The 18671-nt window shown below is 44.9% G+C and overlaps 1 protein-coding gene across 8 annotated transcripts in view; it reads left to right on the top strand.

Annotated features, from left to right (window-relative positions):
* Positions 1–18671, top strand: part of MAPKAP1 (MAPK associated protein 1) — a 106383-nt gene that overhangs the window by 57541 nt on the left and 30171 nt on the right. For 6 of the 8 annotated variants that reach the window (XM_074845964.1, XM_074845961.1, XM_074845962.1 and 3 more), the window contains one exon: positions 1959–2068. The exons of the other annotated variants lie outside the window; for them this stretch is intronic. In XM_074845964.1, the coding sequence (XP_074702065.1) occupies positions 1959–2068 (110 nt within the window). The remainder of the gene's footprint in view (positions 1–1958; positions 2069–18671) is intronic. 8 annotated transcript variants of the gene reach the window in all.

The raw sequence follows: 18671 nt of genomic DNA, 5'->3' as shown, positions 1-18671 counted from the left end.
GTCTGGTGCTCGTGCAGGTTGCGGGGCTCCGCAGCAGCTTAAGGGAAGACTTGCTCACCAGTACGGAGTTTAGGAAGGTCTCTGCTCACTGTGTGGCGTTAGTGGAACCCCTGAACGCTCGGGCTGTCCCGGGGACGGCCGCCTCACCCCTGCAGACGTGGATGGCACTCCCTCATGTGGAGCAGCGGGCTCAGTTCTGCTCCTGCTGTATTAAACCCACGGCAGAAATAGAGAGAGAAAAAGTAGATGCATGAAAAGATTGGAAATATTTGGTTTGAAGACGAGTAAGATAGAGTTATAAATAATAAATGGTCTAGAGAACATAAATTTGGGTCTTTTAGGCAGTTTCATTTTGCCAGGAACAAAGGGAATTGAGAATGAAATTCAGATGAGACTAACTCACGGCTGATGAGAAGGGAATGCCGTTTTACACCAGCGATTTGTGGGGCTGCCGGGGCACAAGGAGCCCGGGGAGCTGCCTGGGGAGCCAGGGGATGCTCTGAAAACAGCCCCATCTGATGTGTTGGTTACAGCGTGGTGGGCATTTTTATTTTTTGTAGGGCATCAGTGACCACCCGCTGCGCATTCCTTGACGGTCTCTTCAGGCTGTTCCAGCCGCTCTCGGCAGACGGGGTTGAGTTGAAGAGCTTGGCTGGGGTGACTGAGGTGGCTCTGCGGGGAGCGGGCTGAGGGGACAGCCTGTGCTCGCTGTTCCCGTAGCCCCAAGCAGGCTGGTGGCCAGCACGTGCCCAGGCAGGGACTTCACTGGCCGCTGTGGCTGCGCTGCAGCCAATGGCCGGGAGTAAGTGCTAATGTATGGAGAGGGCTTAAAAATGTCATTTATTCACCTGGGCTGTGTCACAGCGCGGGCTGGGGGTGCCACGTCTGAAGTGATCTGAACTCAAACTCGCATTCCCAGCGTTTGTGTCTTAAAGTGACATGTAATATGGCCTTGTTTTTAATGCTGTAATTGTGTTGCTTGGATTGCTTTTGACTGCCAGTTGCTTTTAAAAATATTCCAGCTGTGATACTCATATAGAGCTCTACTCCCTGATTAAAATTCCTAGTTGCCAGATACAAAGCTCCTCCTCCTGTCTAAATAGCTTTGCAAAACAGTTTTTTTCCACGCAGTGCAAATCTCTCCCTGCGGGTGCCTAGCAGCTCTCAAATTTCTGTGCTAACTGTCTGCAGTGACATCTACTGACATGAGCAGAGATTGACTGCAGGGTCTAAGGGGCAAAATTTACTGATAGATTAATCCAGCATCTCTTCTATTATATTGTCATCGTCCCTGCTTCCCCAGCAATGCTGCTCCCGATCCTGGGCTGGTGGCACCTCCCGTCACCACCCCCACGCTGTCTGCACCCCCCGGGCGTGGGCTCCCTGCGGGCAGCGCCGGGACGAGGGTCCCGCTGCCGTAAACCTTCCCGTCAGATTTTGTGCCACCACGTTCACAAAAACGTGTCCAAAGAAAGCACGTTACTGACGTTTGAAATAAGGCTGTACATCACGAGCGCTGAAAAGCTGCTGTTGTTTCTCGGGGTGTTGTTCTTCCACTTCTCCTTAATGATTTGTTACGTCTGCCGTCGGCCGTGTAGGAAAACGACATTGCAAACTGTTCCTCATGCGTGCACTGTGAAACGCCTCGCAGATACTTCATAATGAGTAGTTGAGGAGCTCCGCAGGTACATTTGCTCATTTTTCTTTTTTAATGATGAACACAAATTGATCAAAAATAAAGATAAATTAGGAAGAGCCTTACACACCTTGAATCTCAATCCGTTTTTGTCTCTGCCTTTCTAAGGGAGTTTGCTCGGTTTCTCCTTTTAACTTACTTTTATAGCACAACTTTGTTAATTGTTGTGCCTAAAAAGTCCTTTGCTTGAAACTATTGAAAATTGCAGTGAGCTGCCTGATGATGATTATTTTGTAAAAATGCATGTGCATCTGTCTTGCAGAAATGCTGCTCATGGATTCTCACTTATTCAGGTGGACAGTATGAAGGTCACCATGAAGGATATCTTACAAAAGGCCTTAAAGAGAAGGAAGGGATCACAGAGAGGCTCAGGTGGGTTATTTATCGTATTTTCTAGAGGGCAGGGTGTTTTTCCATGAGCATATTTTATATCTCTTTTTAACTGTTGTGAAAGATGCTCAGGTTTTTTCAGTGGGTATTGTGATTTTCAGCACCACTCTGAAGCGGTTCTGTGCACAGGTTTGTGTTCTAGATACTGGCAAAAAGCCGGCAGTGGGGAGCTGCATAATGTTTGCTGCAGAGCAGTATATCCATTACTGCAAATATTTATTTATGATAACAAAGCCATTTGCATTCAAGACCAGCTAGTGGTAATTTGAGATGATGTGTGGAAGTACAGTAAGACCAGTCCTTGATAGAATTTGTATACTTTTAATTTATGTAAGAAAATGATGCTTAGTATGATATTAAATAATTTAAAGGATTCATCGTTACTTGTAGAGAAAAAGAAAAATTTACTTGCTGCAATGTTGTCAAAACAGTACTATTATAGTTAAGACATACCAACATTTAAAAAAAGAAAATTTACAGTACTTGCATTTATATTTTAGAGCAATGCTTTTCCACGGTGTAAATGTGCATCCCCATATATGTTAGCACATATATTTCAAAAGCATAAGGCCAAGAGATCTTTCCAGCAACAAGAAATAATTACTGTGAGAAATTGCACCGAGTCTTGTCACGCGACAAAGGAACTTTAATATAAACCTATCTATATACTGGGTAAAGATAAGGATCTTGTCTTTGTAAATGAATGAAACCTCCTTATATACCCTTAGTTTTAACTATGGGAAAAGAAAATAAACCCTGTTCTCTTTAGAAAAAGTAGTTCAGTGCAGTTTTTAAACGAGTGTATAATCTGTCATGGATTTAATTAGCTATCTTCAGATGAGAGCTGAAGTTTTAATAAAAGTTAGAAGAGATAACACAGTGAAGGACACGGATGAGCTGTCTCAAGGCCATATTCCAGGGGAACGATAAGAGCTGTAAAAAATGGCAGAGGAGAGCAATTGAATGAAGCAATGAAAATCTGATTCTCGTAAAAAAAAAAAAAAAAAAAAAAAAAAAAGGCGGGGGAGAGAGAGATGCTGGTAGGGGTGGTTGTAGATGAGACCCGCCAGCGTCTACAGCAATTTGGCCACTGGCCAGGAGTCATTGTTCACCCTCGGCTGTGGTGGCTCCGTCCAGATGTGCCAACTGCACGTTCCGGCTTTTGCCAGCTGACTGCGCCGTTTGATAACCGGCTCTCTGGATGCCCATCACTGGCCGCAGAGATAGAATTAAATGATGATGATCTTCCCACAAGTTGGGAGAGGAAACAATGCATATAAATCTTGATTTCATCTCAGCGTGAGAAGTCTTTATCCATCATCACTCATAATGAACAAGTCGTTAGCCGCGATGAATGGTGTTCTGTGTTTTTCAAACACCTCTTTTGTTCACTTTTTGGGTGACTTTTATTTATTTCCTGGGGTCAGATTTCTCTTCCCAGAAGGGAAGTGGCTAAAGGATTCACTTAGCTCAGTCTTTAAACTACTTTCCTCCTTCATGTAACAGATGTTTTACTCTTTGACCGTTTGAAATTTGGTTTTGCTTTTATTTTGTTACTTTTGCTCAGTAGTTTAGAAATTGAATAGACCTGTCGTTTATTCCTTCAGCTCATACATTAGTTTGTACTGTCTTGGCACTCCTGCTCAGAAACATTTGCAGCAACAGGGTATATAAGTATCTATGTATCATTTGGGGCTTTTTTAATTATATAAGAAATAATTTGAATTTACTTTTTATAAATTATCCATGTGACACCTTGCTTGGAGATATGACCATTGTCCCTGCTGTGGATATAACCTTGGTTACTTATAGGTATATTTACTTTTGAACATGTAATTGGATTTCTTGAACTAGTCAGTGTTGCTTACAGATTGCAGTTTAAGCTCGTGTATAGATACGTCCAGAATTAGGACCCGCAGTTGCAGGCTCCATGGATTGGAGTCAGTGCGAGAAGGGTGATCGCTCTAGGGAAAGGTTTCTGCTTGAATCCCCATATTGCTGAATTTCATAAGTGAAATACTTGTTTTATTTTTTAAATGTTGGCGAGCACTCATAAAGCATTACCGAAATTGTCGTGTAATACTGTCACATGGGTGAAGGGACTTCTCAGATGAGGTAATTATGTATTAAATTGGTAAATCACAAATCAAACTTTTTTGTTAAAATTATCTTCCCTTATCCAGACCTTCCCTTACTCCCAATTACTTCCCTGATCCAAAACTGCGATGCGTCAGTCAGCAGACTTCGGGGGGCCGGGGGGGTTGGGAGGGTCTTGCCTGTTGTCTTTAAAACAGCAGAAATTGGAGGGCGGGCAGGGAGCCCCCGGGGTCCCACCACAGCGGGTATCGGTAGATTGGGGCGGGAGTTGGGAAAGATTTTGTCATCATTCTTCATCTCCCACCAGATTCTTCATATCTGAAGTGGATATGCCTCTTACTTTCATTGGGGGATGCACGGATAAATGGAATTTAAGATCAGACTATTAGCACAGTACGGTCCTGTGCCGTCGTAGTTCAAGTCATTATTAAGCAGCAGATTAGGATGTCAAAGTTCTGAATAAAAGATAAGACATAATTTAGGAAAAGCATCCCTTCTCATTCAGCAGTGCTTCCTTTTAAGTTGATTGTTCTGATTTTTAAAGAGTATGAACCAAAAATAGACTTAGCATGTTTATTTAAAGCTTTTGTAATAGTTTAATAAAACTGAAATGCCTATGAACATACCTGCACATTTTCAGTGTGCCTCCAGACCAGTCTTCACAGGACAAATGAATTTATTATGTTTACAGTTTATGCTGTTTTCAAGTACTTGTATAAGAAATTGCTTTCTGACCTATTTTCACCACTGACTTCCATGACATTTTTCAAATTGGTCCTATGTTTGTAGGAAAATGCAAACCCTGCTTGGCTGGTTTGGGTGGGGAAGAAATTGAAGAATGCCTGTGTAGTCAGGAAGGGGATGTTCCAGCACGACCAGGGCTAACGTGCTAGGCTACTTTTCTCTACTTACTTTATTCAGGCAGTAGTATGTAGCTTACAAGTAGGTTTTTCAACAAGCAATTGAGTTGCAAGTTCCTGAAAATCCATACGCCTCGGTCACCTCCGTGAGTCGATGACCTTCTGATCAGGCTTCTCTGTTTCTGACTTTTGTTTAGAAGTGCCATTACCACCCTTGCAGCTACCGACCCTTGCCCGCCTCCTGGAGCATGAGGCTGATAATGACAGAGAAAGTTTCTCTTGACAAAGGGTCGCACACAGCCCGGGTTTCCCCATGTTCTGTTTCAGCACATGCACAGACGTTCGCGTAGCTGTAGTGTGAATAATAATAATATTGATGTGTTTATTTCAAAATCCCATTTGTCGAAAAGACTAAAGCCAAATAAAGGCTTTTGACTGGAATTTAACTTCAAGCCAAAGATGATATGTTGCAGGAAGATATAGGTCAGTAGAAGGAGATAGAAGTTGGGTACAACCTTTGTTTCATAGCAGCATGAAAGAAATGGAAGCAATATTCTGATTGTGCCTAGCTCTATTTAGATATTATGTTAGATAAAATTATTGCAAACTATTGAAGCTATTTCACATTCCTTGCTGTTTTCCTTGCTTGGTGTCACAAGGCTTTTGCCTTAGAGGTATGGGCTGTGACCATTTTTAAGTAATAATTTTTGAGTCAGTCAACAGGAAACGCAGGTGGTAAAATAACCTCCGTGTGTTATAGCAGAGACCCGCGGCCCGTAAGCCGTTGTGCAGAGGACGTGGCTGTGCTGCAGCAGTGCTGGGGGACCCCGCTGACCCGTCCCACCGCAGGCGACGGCAGGGGGTTAATGGGAACACTGCATCATCTCCTGCCACGTGCCCAAATAACCGACTGGAAGGAGTACGTGGGAATGGCTGCAAGTTTGGGAAAAGCCTGTAACAACCAGTCAGTGCTGCATACTGGAGAAGATAAATCTGCAGAGGAAATTGTTGAGGCAGATGTTTAATTAGTTGGAGTCAGGCTGGATAAATCAGGATAGGAACTGTCTATGCAGATATACTGGTGTGCCTTCCTTTTCTCTGGGCTGGTTTCATTGTCTTTAAAAACTAACTGTTCTTCTTGCTTAGGAAAGAAGCAGCAAAACCAGTCGTACAGCCTCTGTGTTATTGTAATGGATTCCCTTGTGTACAGTCATAAAATAGAAAATGTAATTGATGTTTTCTTATGGTAATGAAAAATAACTAAGTAGAATACTTTATCATCAATTTGTTTAACCTATTGCGTGCTCAGCAGCATGTATTGCACATGCATATTTTACGTAAGAGCTGGAAATAAAACACTCTTGGTTGTGGAATGAGCTCCCAGAGGAGCCTGGTCTAATCCAGTGATGGACCACCTTGAGGGAGGCTCGGTGGCATCGCTCACGTGGGAGAGTTTTCTCAAAATAGCCAGAATGGGAGAGAAAGAGGCCGAGGATGGGGTGATACCCTCACCACAGCCGGTGGGTAGTGGACCATCCTGACCTCGCCAGTGAGGAGAGAGAAGCCGAAAGCTCCTGTCGGCGGTGCAGGGCCCTTGCTGTGCGTGTCAGACGGGCCTGGGCAGCGCCGAGACGCTGCGGTGAAGGCCCCATGGAGAGCCCCAGTATCCAGAGATAGTCTAAGGATTGCTTTGGATGAACTTGCCAGGTCTAGATCTCTTCAAGACTGGTTTTGAACATTGTGAGCACTCCAGCAGCTGATGGTTTAAATATAAAATTGGTCTGCAGTGTGGCAGATCTACAGAAAGGGAATCACATGCTTGAAATCATGAACATAAGAACTTCGTGTTCTTCCTGAATTTATCAGTGAAAATGTCAGATACAGTGCTGCCTGGATTTTGGACAGATATAATAATGAAGTCTTGAAAAGCCTTTTTAGGAGGTGAGATTTGGGTGTTTAACGGCATAATTCTGCTCCCTAGAAATCAGTAAGGGTCTTAATATTAACTTCTAAAAAGGGTAGATATTAGGCATGCTTTCAAAATCCCACCCTTGTGCTTTGCAGAGAAAGTTTTGTAGGTCGTACAGATTGTGTTGCACAACTACAGAATACCATCATCAACATAACTTGATTTGTTTTACTGCTAAATGTCTTTCCTACACCATCAATCCGGTGGGTGTTTCTGGTGGACTTTCACCGGTACCAACGTGTTCCCCAGTTAGCCTAGGAATTTAGGTTATGGTAGATGTACATTTTAAATCCTGCCTTTTAGGAAGGCTCTCAGTTGGACCAAGGAAAGCACAGTTTTTCCAAGATGAAATGCAGAGACCCTTATGTTCAGATACCACGGCGCAGCTCAGACTGGGTCTGACAGCATCCCACAATGTGCAAGTAGATCTTATCGGGCTTTTTATATCTGCACTAAAGCCCGCATTCAGTATTTTCTATAAAATATGTTAGCATGGCTTACAATTTTAAGAACATAAGAAAGATGATGACTTCATTCTTGATGCTTTGTGTATCTTGATGCCATGGTGATTCTCAAATTAAATATGTGCAGGAACTATATGTACACTTGAAAGTTATCTTCCTCGCTTTGAGCTGTCTCGTTCCTTTTGCTCTTCAACAAATATATTCTCTGGGATGCCAGCTGCCTTTACCTCCAGAGCTTGACTGAGTGGACTATAAATACTAATGTAAAGTAAATAAGCATGCAGAGGGAATGTGTACAGAGGCTTTGTTTTCAAACAAATTAAGCATTGATGTCAGTATATAAAAACCAAATGTTGTTAGAAGGAAATGAGAGACAAAACTAAACAATGTAAAATGCTGAAATGTTAGAATAATCCTGCCTGTTTCTGGTCCATGTCAGCCTCTCTTCATTTGAAATTTCTTGTGAGCAGAGAAGCCTTGTCTGATTAATCTTGTCTGATTTTAAGTAGAAATTCTTTGCAGGGTGAACATGCTACTGATTATTATTTAATAGCTGCTTCAAACTGCAAACATCCCTGAACCAGAAATGCTCAATCCTTTTAAGAACAAAATGCTATACAAGTTTAATTGTTATAAACAATACCTTCTGCCAACATTTCACAGACATGACCTGTATTTTCCGTAGGTTAGAGTGAGAGTTATTAACTTAGTATTCTGTTCGGTTTGGAGAAAGACTAATACTTTTTCTATAAATGAAAACAGCTGCTTTACAATAACATTCAAGTCCCTAACAGCTGTCAACTAGTGCTTTTTGCATTCTTTAAAATGTGCAAAGTGACCAAAAATAGTCTTAAAATAATCTTACTAGTCTGGATAAGTGTATTATCTCACTGCCACAGGAAGCTGAAAAGTAAGGAAAGAGAAAAATTCAAGAAACAGGGATAAGACATAAAAATAAAAGTCTCCATATCGTATTTTAGTCTCTACAACAGAATCTAAGGAACGATAGCTGCAAAGGCCAGTGAAAATAATCTGTTCCATCACCAGGTAACTCACAGCACAGTCTATTACAAAACTATGTTTTGTAAAGGTGTGTAACTCCCGTGTTTCAGATTTGTTCACACAAAGCTGTTAAGTTACCCTTCAGAACTTGGAGAACAGAAGCTCAAAATAAGGTGCTGCATGAGGCTCATCTTCCATTCAGACAGCAACTAGGGAAAGGAGATCTCAGTTTTGTTTGAAAATTCACTTTCTAACATAGCAGTCTCAGCACTGCTTATAACGTCAAATTTCTTGTCTTAAACATGCTTCTGAAACTGTTTATAAACACATTTATTTCAAAACTTACATGGGACATAAGCAAAAATGCTGATGCAAAGATACTATTTGTGTGAAAAACCACTTATTGTCAAACACCTCACCAGGCCCAAGGGAAATCGCGCGGGTGCCGCAACGCTGAAGGTTTTCGTTTAAACCTGTCCCACGATTTTCCTATTCCTGGAGTATCTCGGCAGTTCTGTTTGTAAATAGTTGGTCTTGATGCCGTGGTGCCAGAGTCAATTTGTCTTGTTCCTGCCTCCCGCAGATGCTAAGGAGAGCTGGCGTTCCGGGAGTGCCGGGAAGGGGCACGGCGGCTCCGCGGCCCCGCGGCCGGGGAGAGCAGGAGGAAGGGAGGAGAGCGGGTCGGGAGCACCGGGAGGCAGCTGGCAGTGACAAGGCAGGACAGGGCCGTTTATAACGGGCAGATTTGCTCCCTCCGTGGAGCAGGTCATCTTCAGTTGTGAAGGCAAATAGATTTCGGGGGCGTCCTCAGCAAATCTGGTATCTGGAGCGAGGGCCCAGGGTCTCTGCTGCGCGTGCAGAATGGCTCCCCAAAACCACGCCCTGGGCTTCGAGCTCGGAACCGGCTTCCTATCACGTACACATCTCCGGTCTGGTTTCCAAATTATTGAAAATTAGGTCTTTAAAGAAATGTGACACTGTGACCTTCAAAAATATCCCTAATAACCCCCAAACCAGAATATAACTCTTGTGGGTTCCTAAATAGATGAAACTCCCTGGACTCTTATGTGTTGCCCTGAGATGGCTGTTGGCATTCATGAAAAATTTTCTTCTTCTTCTCCATCAATAAATGTTTTTCTTTCATCAGAAGATTAAGACCCTGATGCCCAGCTGCCGGGAGTGCCGCAGGCACCTTGCTGTGAGCCTGTGCTCTCAGTGGGAGCAGAGTCTGCTGGGGAGCCCGTCTCAGCCCCCCCAGACCCTGCCTGGCTCAGGGCAGGGTGTCCCTGTCCCCCCCGGAGCAGCAGCTGCCTCCAGCGCAGGGCTGGTGGCTCCGTTTGCCGAGGGGCTGGTTGTGTGTGGTGGGAGAGAACAAAGGGTGGGGAGAAGTGCTAATTCTGAGCCTCTTTTGGGTGGCACCTGCTCTCCCAGTTCACAGCGAGGGTTACTGGGGAGAGGAGGAACTAACAGGCTGTGGGTGTTCAGGCCAGGAAAGAGCCGTTAAACTCCTTCCTGACGCGCGGCCGGGAGATGGAGGGTCCCGCGCCTCGGCTGCCCTCGCTGCTGGGAGAGCTGCTGGTCTCGGGCGTCGCTTCCTCACCCCCACCCTGCAGGTGGGGGAAAGGGGCAAAAAGGAATGCTGGAAAGGTGGGGTGTGTGTACTGATTGCATGTATGTATGTCTTTATATAGATAAAAAAGGAGAACTGGGAAGATAAACTATGTAAAACCACAGCCCTGTGATTAAAGCATTTTAAAGAGATGAACCACAATTAGAATAAAGTGTCATTAAAGTTTGATACTGTCATTGAATGATGGTAACTGAGGAGTTTAAATTTAAAAGTAAATATGTTAGAGTAGGCGATGCATATGTTTGCTCTGACTCTTAAAGAGATGGAAGCCCCAGCATCTGTGACAGTGAAAAGCCAATTAATTTGTATTTCCATGTGTTTACATGCATGCTTTTCTGCTTAATGGTAGTTTTGAGTTTCTTTGGCTTTCAGTGCTTTGTTTTGGATAATTATAGCATCCCTGCAGAGTCTTCTGCCCCCAGTTATGAATGGCTTTACCTGGAAATACTTCAGAAATCCTGGCTTTCCTTGCATTAAGCTGTTTATATTAGCAGGATTTAAATTAAAAAGAACATGAATGTTTTCAGATCCTTGGTCAAGACTCTCCTGCAGCTTGCCCCCCTTTCACCAAAGAGGCAACGCAGTAGAAAAGGCATAAGTGTAAAACGTGTAGCCCCGAGTTATTCCAGCTCTTTGCCCGCTCGGTCACGTGCAGGGGCGGTGAGGAGCTGCCTGCCCGTCCGTGCTGCTGCCGGGCCGTGGCTCTGCTCCCCCGTCCTGCTCAGCACCCTCTGCCCCGCGTTCCCGGGGCTGCGTGTGGGTCCGATGCTCGTGTGCTCTCTGCCACGATGTGCCTTAGGGAAAGGGGAAGGGTGTTTTGTAGCAGATTTTCCTCGGCAGGATTGGTGCTGTGCAGGGTGAGCCCCTCTGCGCGGGAGAGGGTGTGGTAGAGGCTGCTGGAAATTATTTCCTTCTGCCTACAAACTCCATCCCTGCTCTGCAGCAGTAATAATTTATTTCAGCAAGCGCTTTCTCACCAGCCTGCTGATGCTGAGCAGACACTGACGTGACGGGGGGACAGGGATCTTGGTGTGTGTGGAACAGCTCATCGGGAATAAAGTTTGTGAATAGTTTGTCAGAATAGAAATAGCTCGTTAGTCCTGTGCGTTTGGACTGATGGGATTCTGGACATCAGCCCGAATGGGTGAGGAAAATTTTTCATGCCTGGCCTCTGAAATGAAAGTGAAATATTGAACTGAGTCTATTTTAGAGCTGTTGGTATTGAAATCATACCTTTATTGGTTCTTCTGGATTGGTAATAAAGCTGTAATTTATGTGGCATTTTAAATTCTGCCGTTCAGTGTTTGGATGGTAGAGACTTTTTTGTTTATTTTACCCACTCTGATGAAGGGAGATCCTGCTGATACACCAGGTACATTCATGGGACCATCTTCCTGCTGCCTTTCTGTGCAGCCTGAAATGCACCCGTCCGGGAGGTTGGATCAGCCCTTGCAAGGGCTGTGACCAGGGGGAAGCACCGTTCTCAGTAAGGTAGAGACCTCGGACTGCTCCGCGTCACAAATAACCGTCCCAGCCTGGATCGCGGGGTGTCACGTCGGTGACACATTTTAAAGGGGCGTCGGGTGTGTGAGCCCTGCCCTGCCCTGCCCGTAACCTGGACAGCCACTTGCCCTGACTTTGTCTCTTAAATTCATGATTAAAAAAAACTAACCTGGATATTGTAGTTCTGCTATAGGTGCATTATAGGTCAAACGTGATGATTTCTTTCTCCTTTCAACTTTATTTGGACCTAGATATTGCTAATGCAAAAAGAATAGGAGGCTGCAGTAGCAATTAAATAAAGCACTTGTGTTAATATTCTGCAAGGACTGGTTTGCTGCTAGTTGTGCTGCATGTTTTCTATTCTACCAAAAAGCAATACATAAATGAAGTGTTTGTTTCTTTTTAAGGGGCTTTTGACTAAATTCTTTAATTTCACTGGCTGTCAAGGTAGTGTTAAGTAAAATGGGTTTGAACTGCTGTAGTTTTTGTGTACTGGACTAGATGTCAGAAACCTTTGCCATCACTGGAAATTCTGTCACTCTGGATTTACTATCTGTTTCCCACAGCTGAATTCTTAAGCAGTGTGATTTAACACCTTGGCTCTCCATCAGCCGGTCCTGGCATTTATTTGAATGCATTACACCACTGGTTTCCATAAACTATTTTACAATTGTTTCATATAAATGACTGTTTATTTCTACAAAAACCATCTGTATTTCTGCAGAGAGCAGCAGATAACTGTATGTAAAATTCAGTAATGTCACAACAGTGCAAGTTAAGAAAAAACAGATTGGACTAAAAAAAAAAAGTCTCATGCTTGTGCATAATGTTAAAAGTTTCTTTTCACTATTTAAATATCTTTATTTATTAACCAATATTTGCATTTGTAATGATAAAATCTTTATTCCACTTCAGAGGTGTTGAGGGACTTTGGGGATTTTCAACGGATAAACAGATTTAAGATGTCCTCCTAGCAGTAGGATTTGAGATGTAAACATTCTGGCTTTACAGCTATTTCCTCTCAAACTGTTTACATATTTTCTGTTGTTTTATTGTCATTGCCAAGCAGACAATGGAATCCTTGCCCCTTCTGTCATGGTCTAAGAACAGTCCTACAGAAGGAGGCCTGAGACCTCTCTCCGTTCCCAGTTTCTGTGCTCTCTGTAGTGTATCGATCCCTCTCTGTCCTCAGTCCTCTCGTGTTTTACAGCCCTTGCCCAGTGTTCATCTCCCAGCCCAGGTCAGCGTCCGGCATTGACGGGGAGGCTGGTCTCCACGTGTGCCTCTGCAGAGGCCGGCTGCGCCCCGGGAGGGCTTCCTGGGGACGACGCGCTGCCGCGCTTCGCCTGCTCCCAGCCAGCACCCAGGGAGCATCCACACTGAGCTATTTTAATTCTTCCATATGCTGCCCATGTGCTCGCTGAGGGAAAGCTGGAATCCAGTAGTCTTACACTTAGCGCGACTGATACTTTCTGACAGACTATTTGAAATGATAGAAATACATAAACCTCCTCTTTTTTATGACCTTGTAATAGCTGCAACATATTTCCAGCAAATATTTTCTATAGCAATAATAAAAAAGTGATAACAAAAAAATAAATATAAATATAGTTTAAACTCAAAAGAAATCACACTTTCAAAACCTAGGGTTGGAGCAGTGAGGCAATAAATCATGTATCCTTGTGAAAGGAGAAACTTGAAATAGGAAGGTACCTCAGACATCAATATCAAATGTTTATCAACTATTTTCTTTTGACTACTTTCCTGTCTTACTTCTGTACATGGACGGAGCCTGAAACATAGCTCATGTTCACTTTTGCTCATTTACTGTCGGCCTGGCATCTACCACCTTGGCTATTAGGCGGTGACTGCTGAATGGCCCTTAAATTTCTGATTTTTCATGTGTTATTGTGGAATTGCAGCCATACACGCAGGAGCTCGACGTCCCGGTTGGTGCAGCGCCGGCTCTCACGGGGGTGCAGCCCAGGGTGTGCGGGAGAGGTGGGCGAGGGCTGGGGCTGGGGCTGGGGCTGGCCGTACAGACGCGTGGAAATCCTCCTGCAGCACCGCGTAACCTTCTGCGGTTGTTTTGGGTGTCGGGCCAAAAGGTCCCGTCCTTCCCCCCCACGGAGGCTGAGCGGTCTCACAGCTCCTGGCGCAGCGTCCGCCGGCTCCCCGGGGCACGTCTGCATCTGCTGGGAAAGCAGAGGAGCGTTCCTGTTCTGCTGACACAGGTGGGGCACGAGCCCCTTCCTGCTGCGGGGCCTCGCACCTCTGCCCTCGGGAGGCTGAAGACGTTCTCGCGCCGCAGCGTTTCTGTAGGCAGTTGTTCTGAGGAGTGTGCCAGGAGAGCAAGCTTTAAAACTACCCCACAAACAGAAACAAGCCACCGTGAGCGGGCAGTAGTGGCTGAGAGACGGGGTAGAGGTCAGGTACGACGATGCCGTACTGTTAAATACTGTATAATACGTTGCTCGTATCTGCTGCTCTGTCGGGTGCGGATGGTGGCAAGGGTTTGTTGAAGGACTTCAAGGACAGACCAGTACCCCTTGGCTTCCTTACCAGGCAAACGGCGAGATCGTAAAATGAAATTGTAGCAAAGAGCAGAATTAATAGATGACACACGGACAAATGCAATATACTGAAGGGAAAAAAATGGCATAGCTTTTGTAGAGCAGGTCATGCCTCGGAAACCAGTGAGCAGTCTGAGGAAGTCAGAGACCATCTGAATAAGGATGATGTGTTTTATACAGCATGCTTAGATTTCCAAAAAAGATTTGACAAAGGCTCATAAAGCAATTAAGCTGTCACAGGATGAGAAGGAGGATCCTCGCATGGATTAATAATTGATTAAAAGACAGGAAACAAAGAATAGGAATAATGGCCCTCCGTTATTAGTAACTAGGTTACTGGTGGAGTTCCAGTGGAACTGGTAGAACCTACATTGTTCCGTTAATGTGGGGCATGGAAAAGGATGTGAATGCTGATGTGACAAAATGTGCTGTTGATACAAAAGAAGTAAGAATAGTGCAAATAAAAGCTGTCTGTGAAGCACTGCGGAGGTATCTCACAGTGCTGAGTGACAGGACAATAAAATGAGAGAGGGAATTCAGTGTCAATGAGTGCAAAATAATATACATGGTGAAAAGCAACTGTAACTATATGTATACAATGATGGGCTCTAATTACCTTCCATCAGTCAAGAAAACTATCCCAGAGTCGTCATGGGTAGTTCTCTGAACACTTCAGCTCAGTGCTTAGGAGCAGTCAGAAAGACAAATTGAACATCAGAAATTAGGAAAGGAATAGAGAACAAAACAAAGCATTACTATGCCCGTCCATAAATCATGATGTGCCCACATCTTAATTGTTATATTTTATCTCAAAAAGGATAATATAGAAGTAAAAAGATAGAGAAATGGATGAGTGCAAAAATGGATCAGACATGTGAAATGAGGAGTAGATGCTAAGGGGAGAAGATCTTTTCTAGTTTGGAAAAGACATGACTGGGTACAAGAGAAGTCTGTGAAGTGCATGTGGTAGAGAGGGTAAATTGGGAGGGGTTTATCACAGTTGTGCATAAAACAAGAACTGCTGCATGCCCCAAAAGCGGTGGGTTGGCAATGGCTTTTTGAAACAAAGGGGAATTCTTTTTCTCACACAGCGCAATAAATTCTGGAGGTCACTGTTATGGAAATCAGAAATTCAAAAGTGGTTTGAACAAATGCATGGACCATAAAGGGAGCAGAAAGAGCTGACAAAGAGTATAGCTGGAACTGGGGCTTTTGTGAGAATTATAGGAGCTCTTGAGAGGGAGGTAAAGATAAGGGATAAATAGGATGCAGCAGCCATGTGTTTTGTTACAGAGACTAACACTGTAAAATATAGGTTCAGTTTTAAACCATGTGGGGTTTTTTGTTCATACTGGGGTTTTTAGTTTACGTTTGACAATTCCACAAACATTAAATATTGAGGTAAGTCTTTCTATAATCCTTATTTTACCCTATTAACTAATTTGGAGATGGAGATGGGTTTTGTTTGGGGGTTTGTTTAAAGCCTCATTCTCTTTTTAAGTGTTGGTGTTTGTTTATTGTGCAAATTCAACCCCTGACCGTGGTATTCTTCATTGCTATTGAAAGTTAATGGGGGAAAAATTGCATTCCAAACATTTGAACCTGTAGTAGCCATGGCTGAACTTAGTTGATCTCTGGTGATCGGTTCAATTTAGTTACGATTTTTAGCCATTAGGCTGGGGCTGAATGATGGTGATTTGGTTGAGGCCAAATGTCTGTAGAAAATTGGCTGTTTGATAAGAGCCCTGTTATCAGAGGGGGATACTTTCTCATTTACATTTAGATGAGTATTGATTATTTATTTACTCAGAGAAGTGAGATTCGTTCCCAATCTTATCTCTCTCGTCTCTGCTTGTCAGCAGAAAGAGAGATAGAGCTCCTGACATCAGCCCAAGATAACAGCACTTTGTGGTGAAGATAAAAGTTGGAATGGGCCTTTTTCTAGTCTTGACTGAAAGGATAAGTTTTAAAAATTAGAACTGATGGGTCATGCTTTCAAAACCCCTTTCTGAAGGCTTTGCAGCTTAAATGGCAACAGAATTGGTTTGTTGTTATGCGGATGGCCATTCGCCTTTTGTAAGAGAGCTGCTTAATTTGATTATGTGGTGGGATTCTTCCTGGGGCACCTTCGGGTTGTGCCTAGAAAGCTGTGGAGGTAGCACTGGGGGTTGTTTCCTTCTTGTCTTTAATTCCTGATAAACCTTTCGCTGTTTAAAGGGGCATCTTGAAATAACGAAGTACAAGGGGTGTGCGTAGGCCGTGGGTGGGTGGTTAAAGGGGGGTTTTGGGGGAGGGCTGTGTGTTGGGGAGGATCAGCCCCGCGGGAGCGCTCGGCTGCCCAGCACGGCCCTGGGGCCAGCAGGCCTGGTTCGCCCCGCTCCTGCACAGCCGCTGCTCTGTCAGCACACCAGAACAAGTCCAGAAGAGAAGAATTGCTGTCGCTGGTCGTATTTGCAGTGTGTGGTTTGGGCACTCGCTCCTGCGTGCGGGACGCTCTGTCAGTGGAGTGGCCCAAGAATGGAGAAGACCTAATGCCTCAGGCCACCAGATCTGGTGGAGAAGGGACCCAGCTCTCACACCCACCCTGGGGCCCCAAACAAATCTCTGCTAGTTTTTGAACACCATTCTATGGCTCGTTTCAGCCTGCTGCCTTGGTTCCCTCCTTCCTCCCGGACACACGAGCACGTGTCTCCAGCCCTGCTTGCTTTAACCCAGCAACAGCTTCCCTCTCTCCAAGTACTTGTGACCAAATTACAGAACTAGAAGAAGGGCTCGTATTCATTAGCTTTGTCTTCTGGGTATTTTGCCCTGGTAACTTCCATTTTAGTGTGCTCGCTCCCCGGTTGGTGGTGGAACACAGTACACGTGATTTACTCTCTCCTTGCTCCAGCGAGCAGCGAGAGCCCGGAGCAGCCGTCGCTGCCGTCAGCGGGAGGGCTCTGCCTGGGGCGCGGGCCAGGGCCGTCCGGGCCAGCACTTTAAAGGTTTATTTTACAATTGCGTGGAGCGTTTGCATCAGATTACAGAAATCCATAAAATCCAGCTTTGGTATTACCACTTGAAATTTTGTGGAAATTCCCAGAGCAGTATTCTGTTAGGAGACCATTAAATTACCTAATATTTCTACTACAATGACATCATTTGAACTTGTGAGAGAAGTCTGGTAGTAAAACTCCTCCACAGGATCAGCCTAACATTTTTCATCTGTTGTGAAGTAAAGGTCATGTAAATGTGTACAGATATTTAAAATATATTATTTAAGAGTAGATTCTCTCTAAAAATCCATTTACACTTTTTAAATCTATTTCTTAGTATTTTCTGTTTTAAAGGAGTTACTCCTACGGAAGGTTGCCTTGGTTTCTGGTCTGTAGCTGTATTTCATTGCTTTATTAGCAGATAGTTAATACAGTCTTGACACAAACTAGATAAAACAACTTACCTGATCGCAGAATTCTCAAGTTGCCCCAGATAAAAATCCCCCTTTGACAGTGGCGTGGTGGTGTGGAGGGATGTGATCGCGGAAAGCTCTCCGCAGGGTGGCGGGAGCTTGGTGTTTCCGAGATGGGTGATGACGTTCTTTTGAGTGGATCCAGCTGGTGGAATCGGATCCACGCAGAGGGACGGTAAACCACTGCCAAGCTCCTGCTTTTAACCTTGTCCCCTGGTCATCGTGTGCTTATGGTTCTCTGATCGTTTCCAGGCTGTGGTGGCGCTGATGTCTGTCTCTTTGCCCCATCCCACTGTCTCAGAAGCACGGGGACGAGCCCATCTCTGTGTTGCAGGGCGCAGCGCACGGTTCGGAGCTGGAGCCCCGCGGCAGCTCGTGTGCGGTGCTGAGCAAATGAGAGAAAATGGTGTAAACAGAGATGGTGTAGTGGGATAGGTGAAGGTATAACACTTGGAAGAGTGTTTCATGGAATGGATCCACTTGGCTCGTCACAGGCGTGTTCTGGGTGAGGGCACCCAGGGAGGTACCGGGGAGGCTGGGGGGGCTGTGGCACCGCGCCCCGAGGCCTGCCCAGCCGTCACGGGTTCCAAGAGGGGCTCATTTCACTTCTCCCTCTGCTCTGATTTTAAATGTTTTTGGGGCAGGAGTGGGAGAGGGGCCGTAACAAAGAACCAGGGAGCTGGGACGCAGCGATGGGCGTCAGCAGGTCCCGGCCCTGGCGGCCCTGGGCTGAGGTTGGGGTGGAAGCGGAGGCTCCGTCTGTGGTTGGAGCAGGTGGAGTTTGGGGTTTGGTGCCGTGTACCAAGAACACGGGTGGGAACCGACGGGTCTGCTGGCTCTGTCCTTGCTGGTGTCGGTCAGCATTGGGATGCAGTTTGGGAACCTCTGGAAGGTGCTTCCGACAAACGGAGCGAGCAAGCAGGTTTTGCTGTCACTGGTTTTAAACCTACACCAGTCTTTAAAAACAAATTGATTTACTGCTTGAATATTTGTTTCAATTCAGTGTATTTTGCTTCTGCCTAACAAGCCAGGCCTGTGT

The sequence above is a fragment of the Strix aluco genome, chromosome 20 (genome assembly GCF_031877795.1).
Source record: "Strix aluco isolate bStrAlu1 chromosome 20, bStrAlu1.hap1, whole genome shotgun sequence".
In the NCBI taxonomy this organism is placed as follows: Eukaryota; Metazoa; Chordata; class Aves; order Strigiformes; family Strigidae; genus Strix; species Strix aluco.
This window is presented reverse-complemented; position numbering and strand designations above follow the sequence as displayed.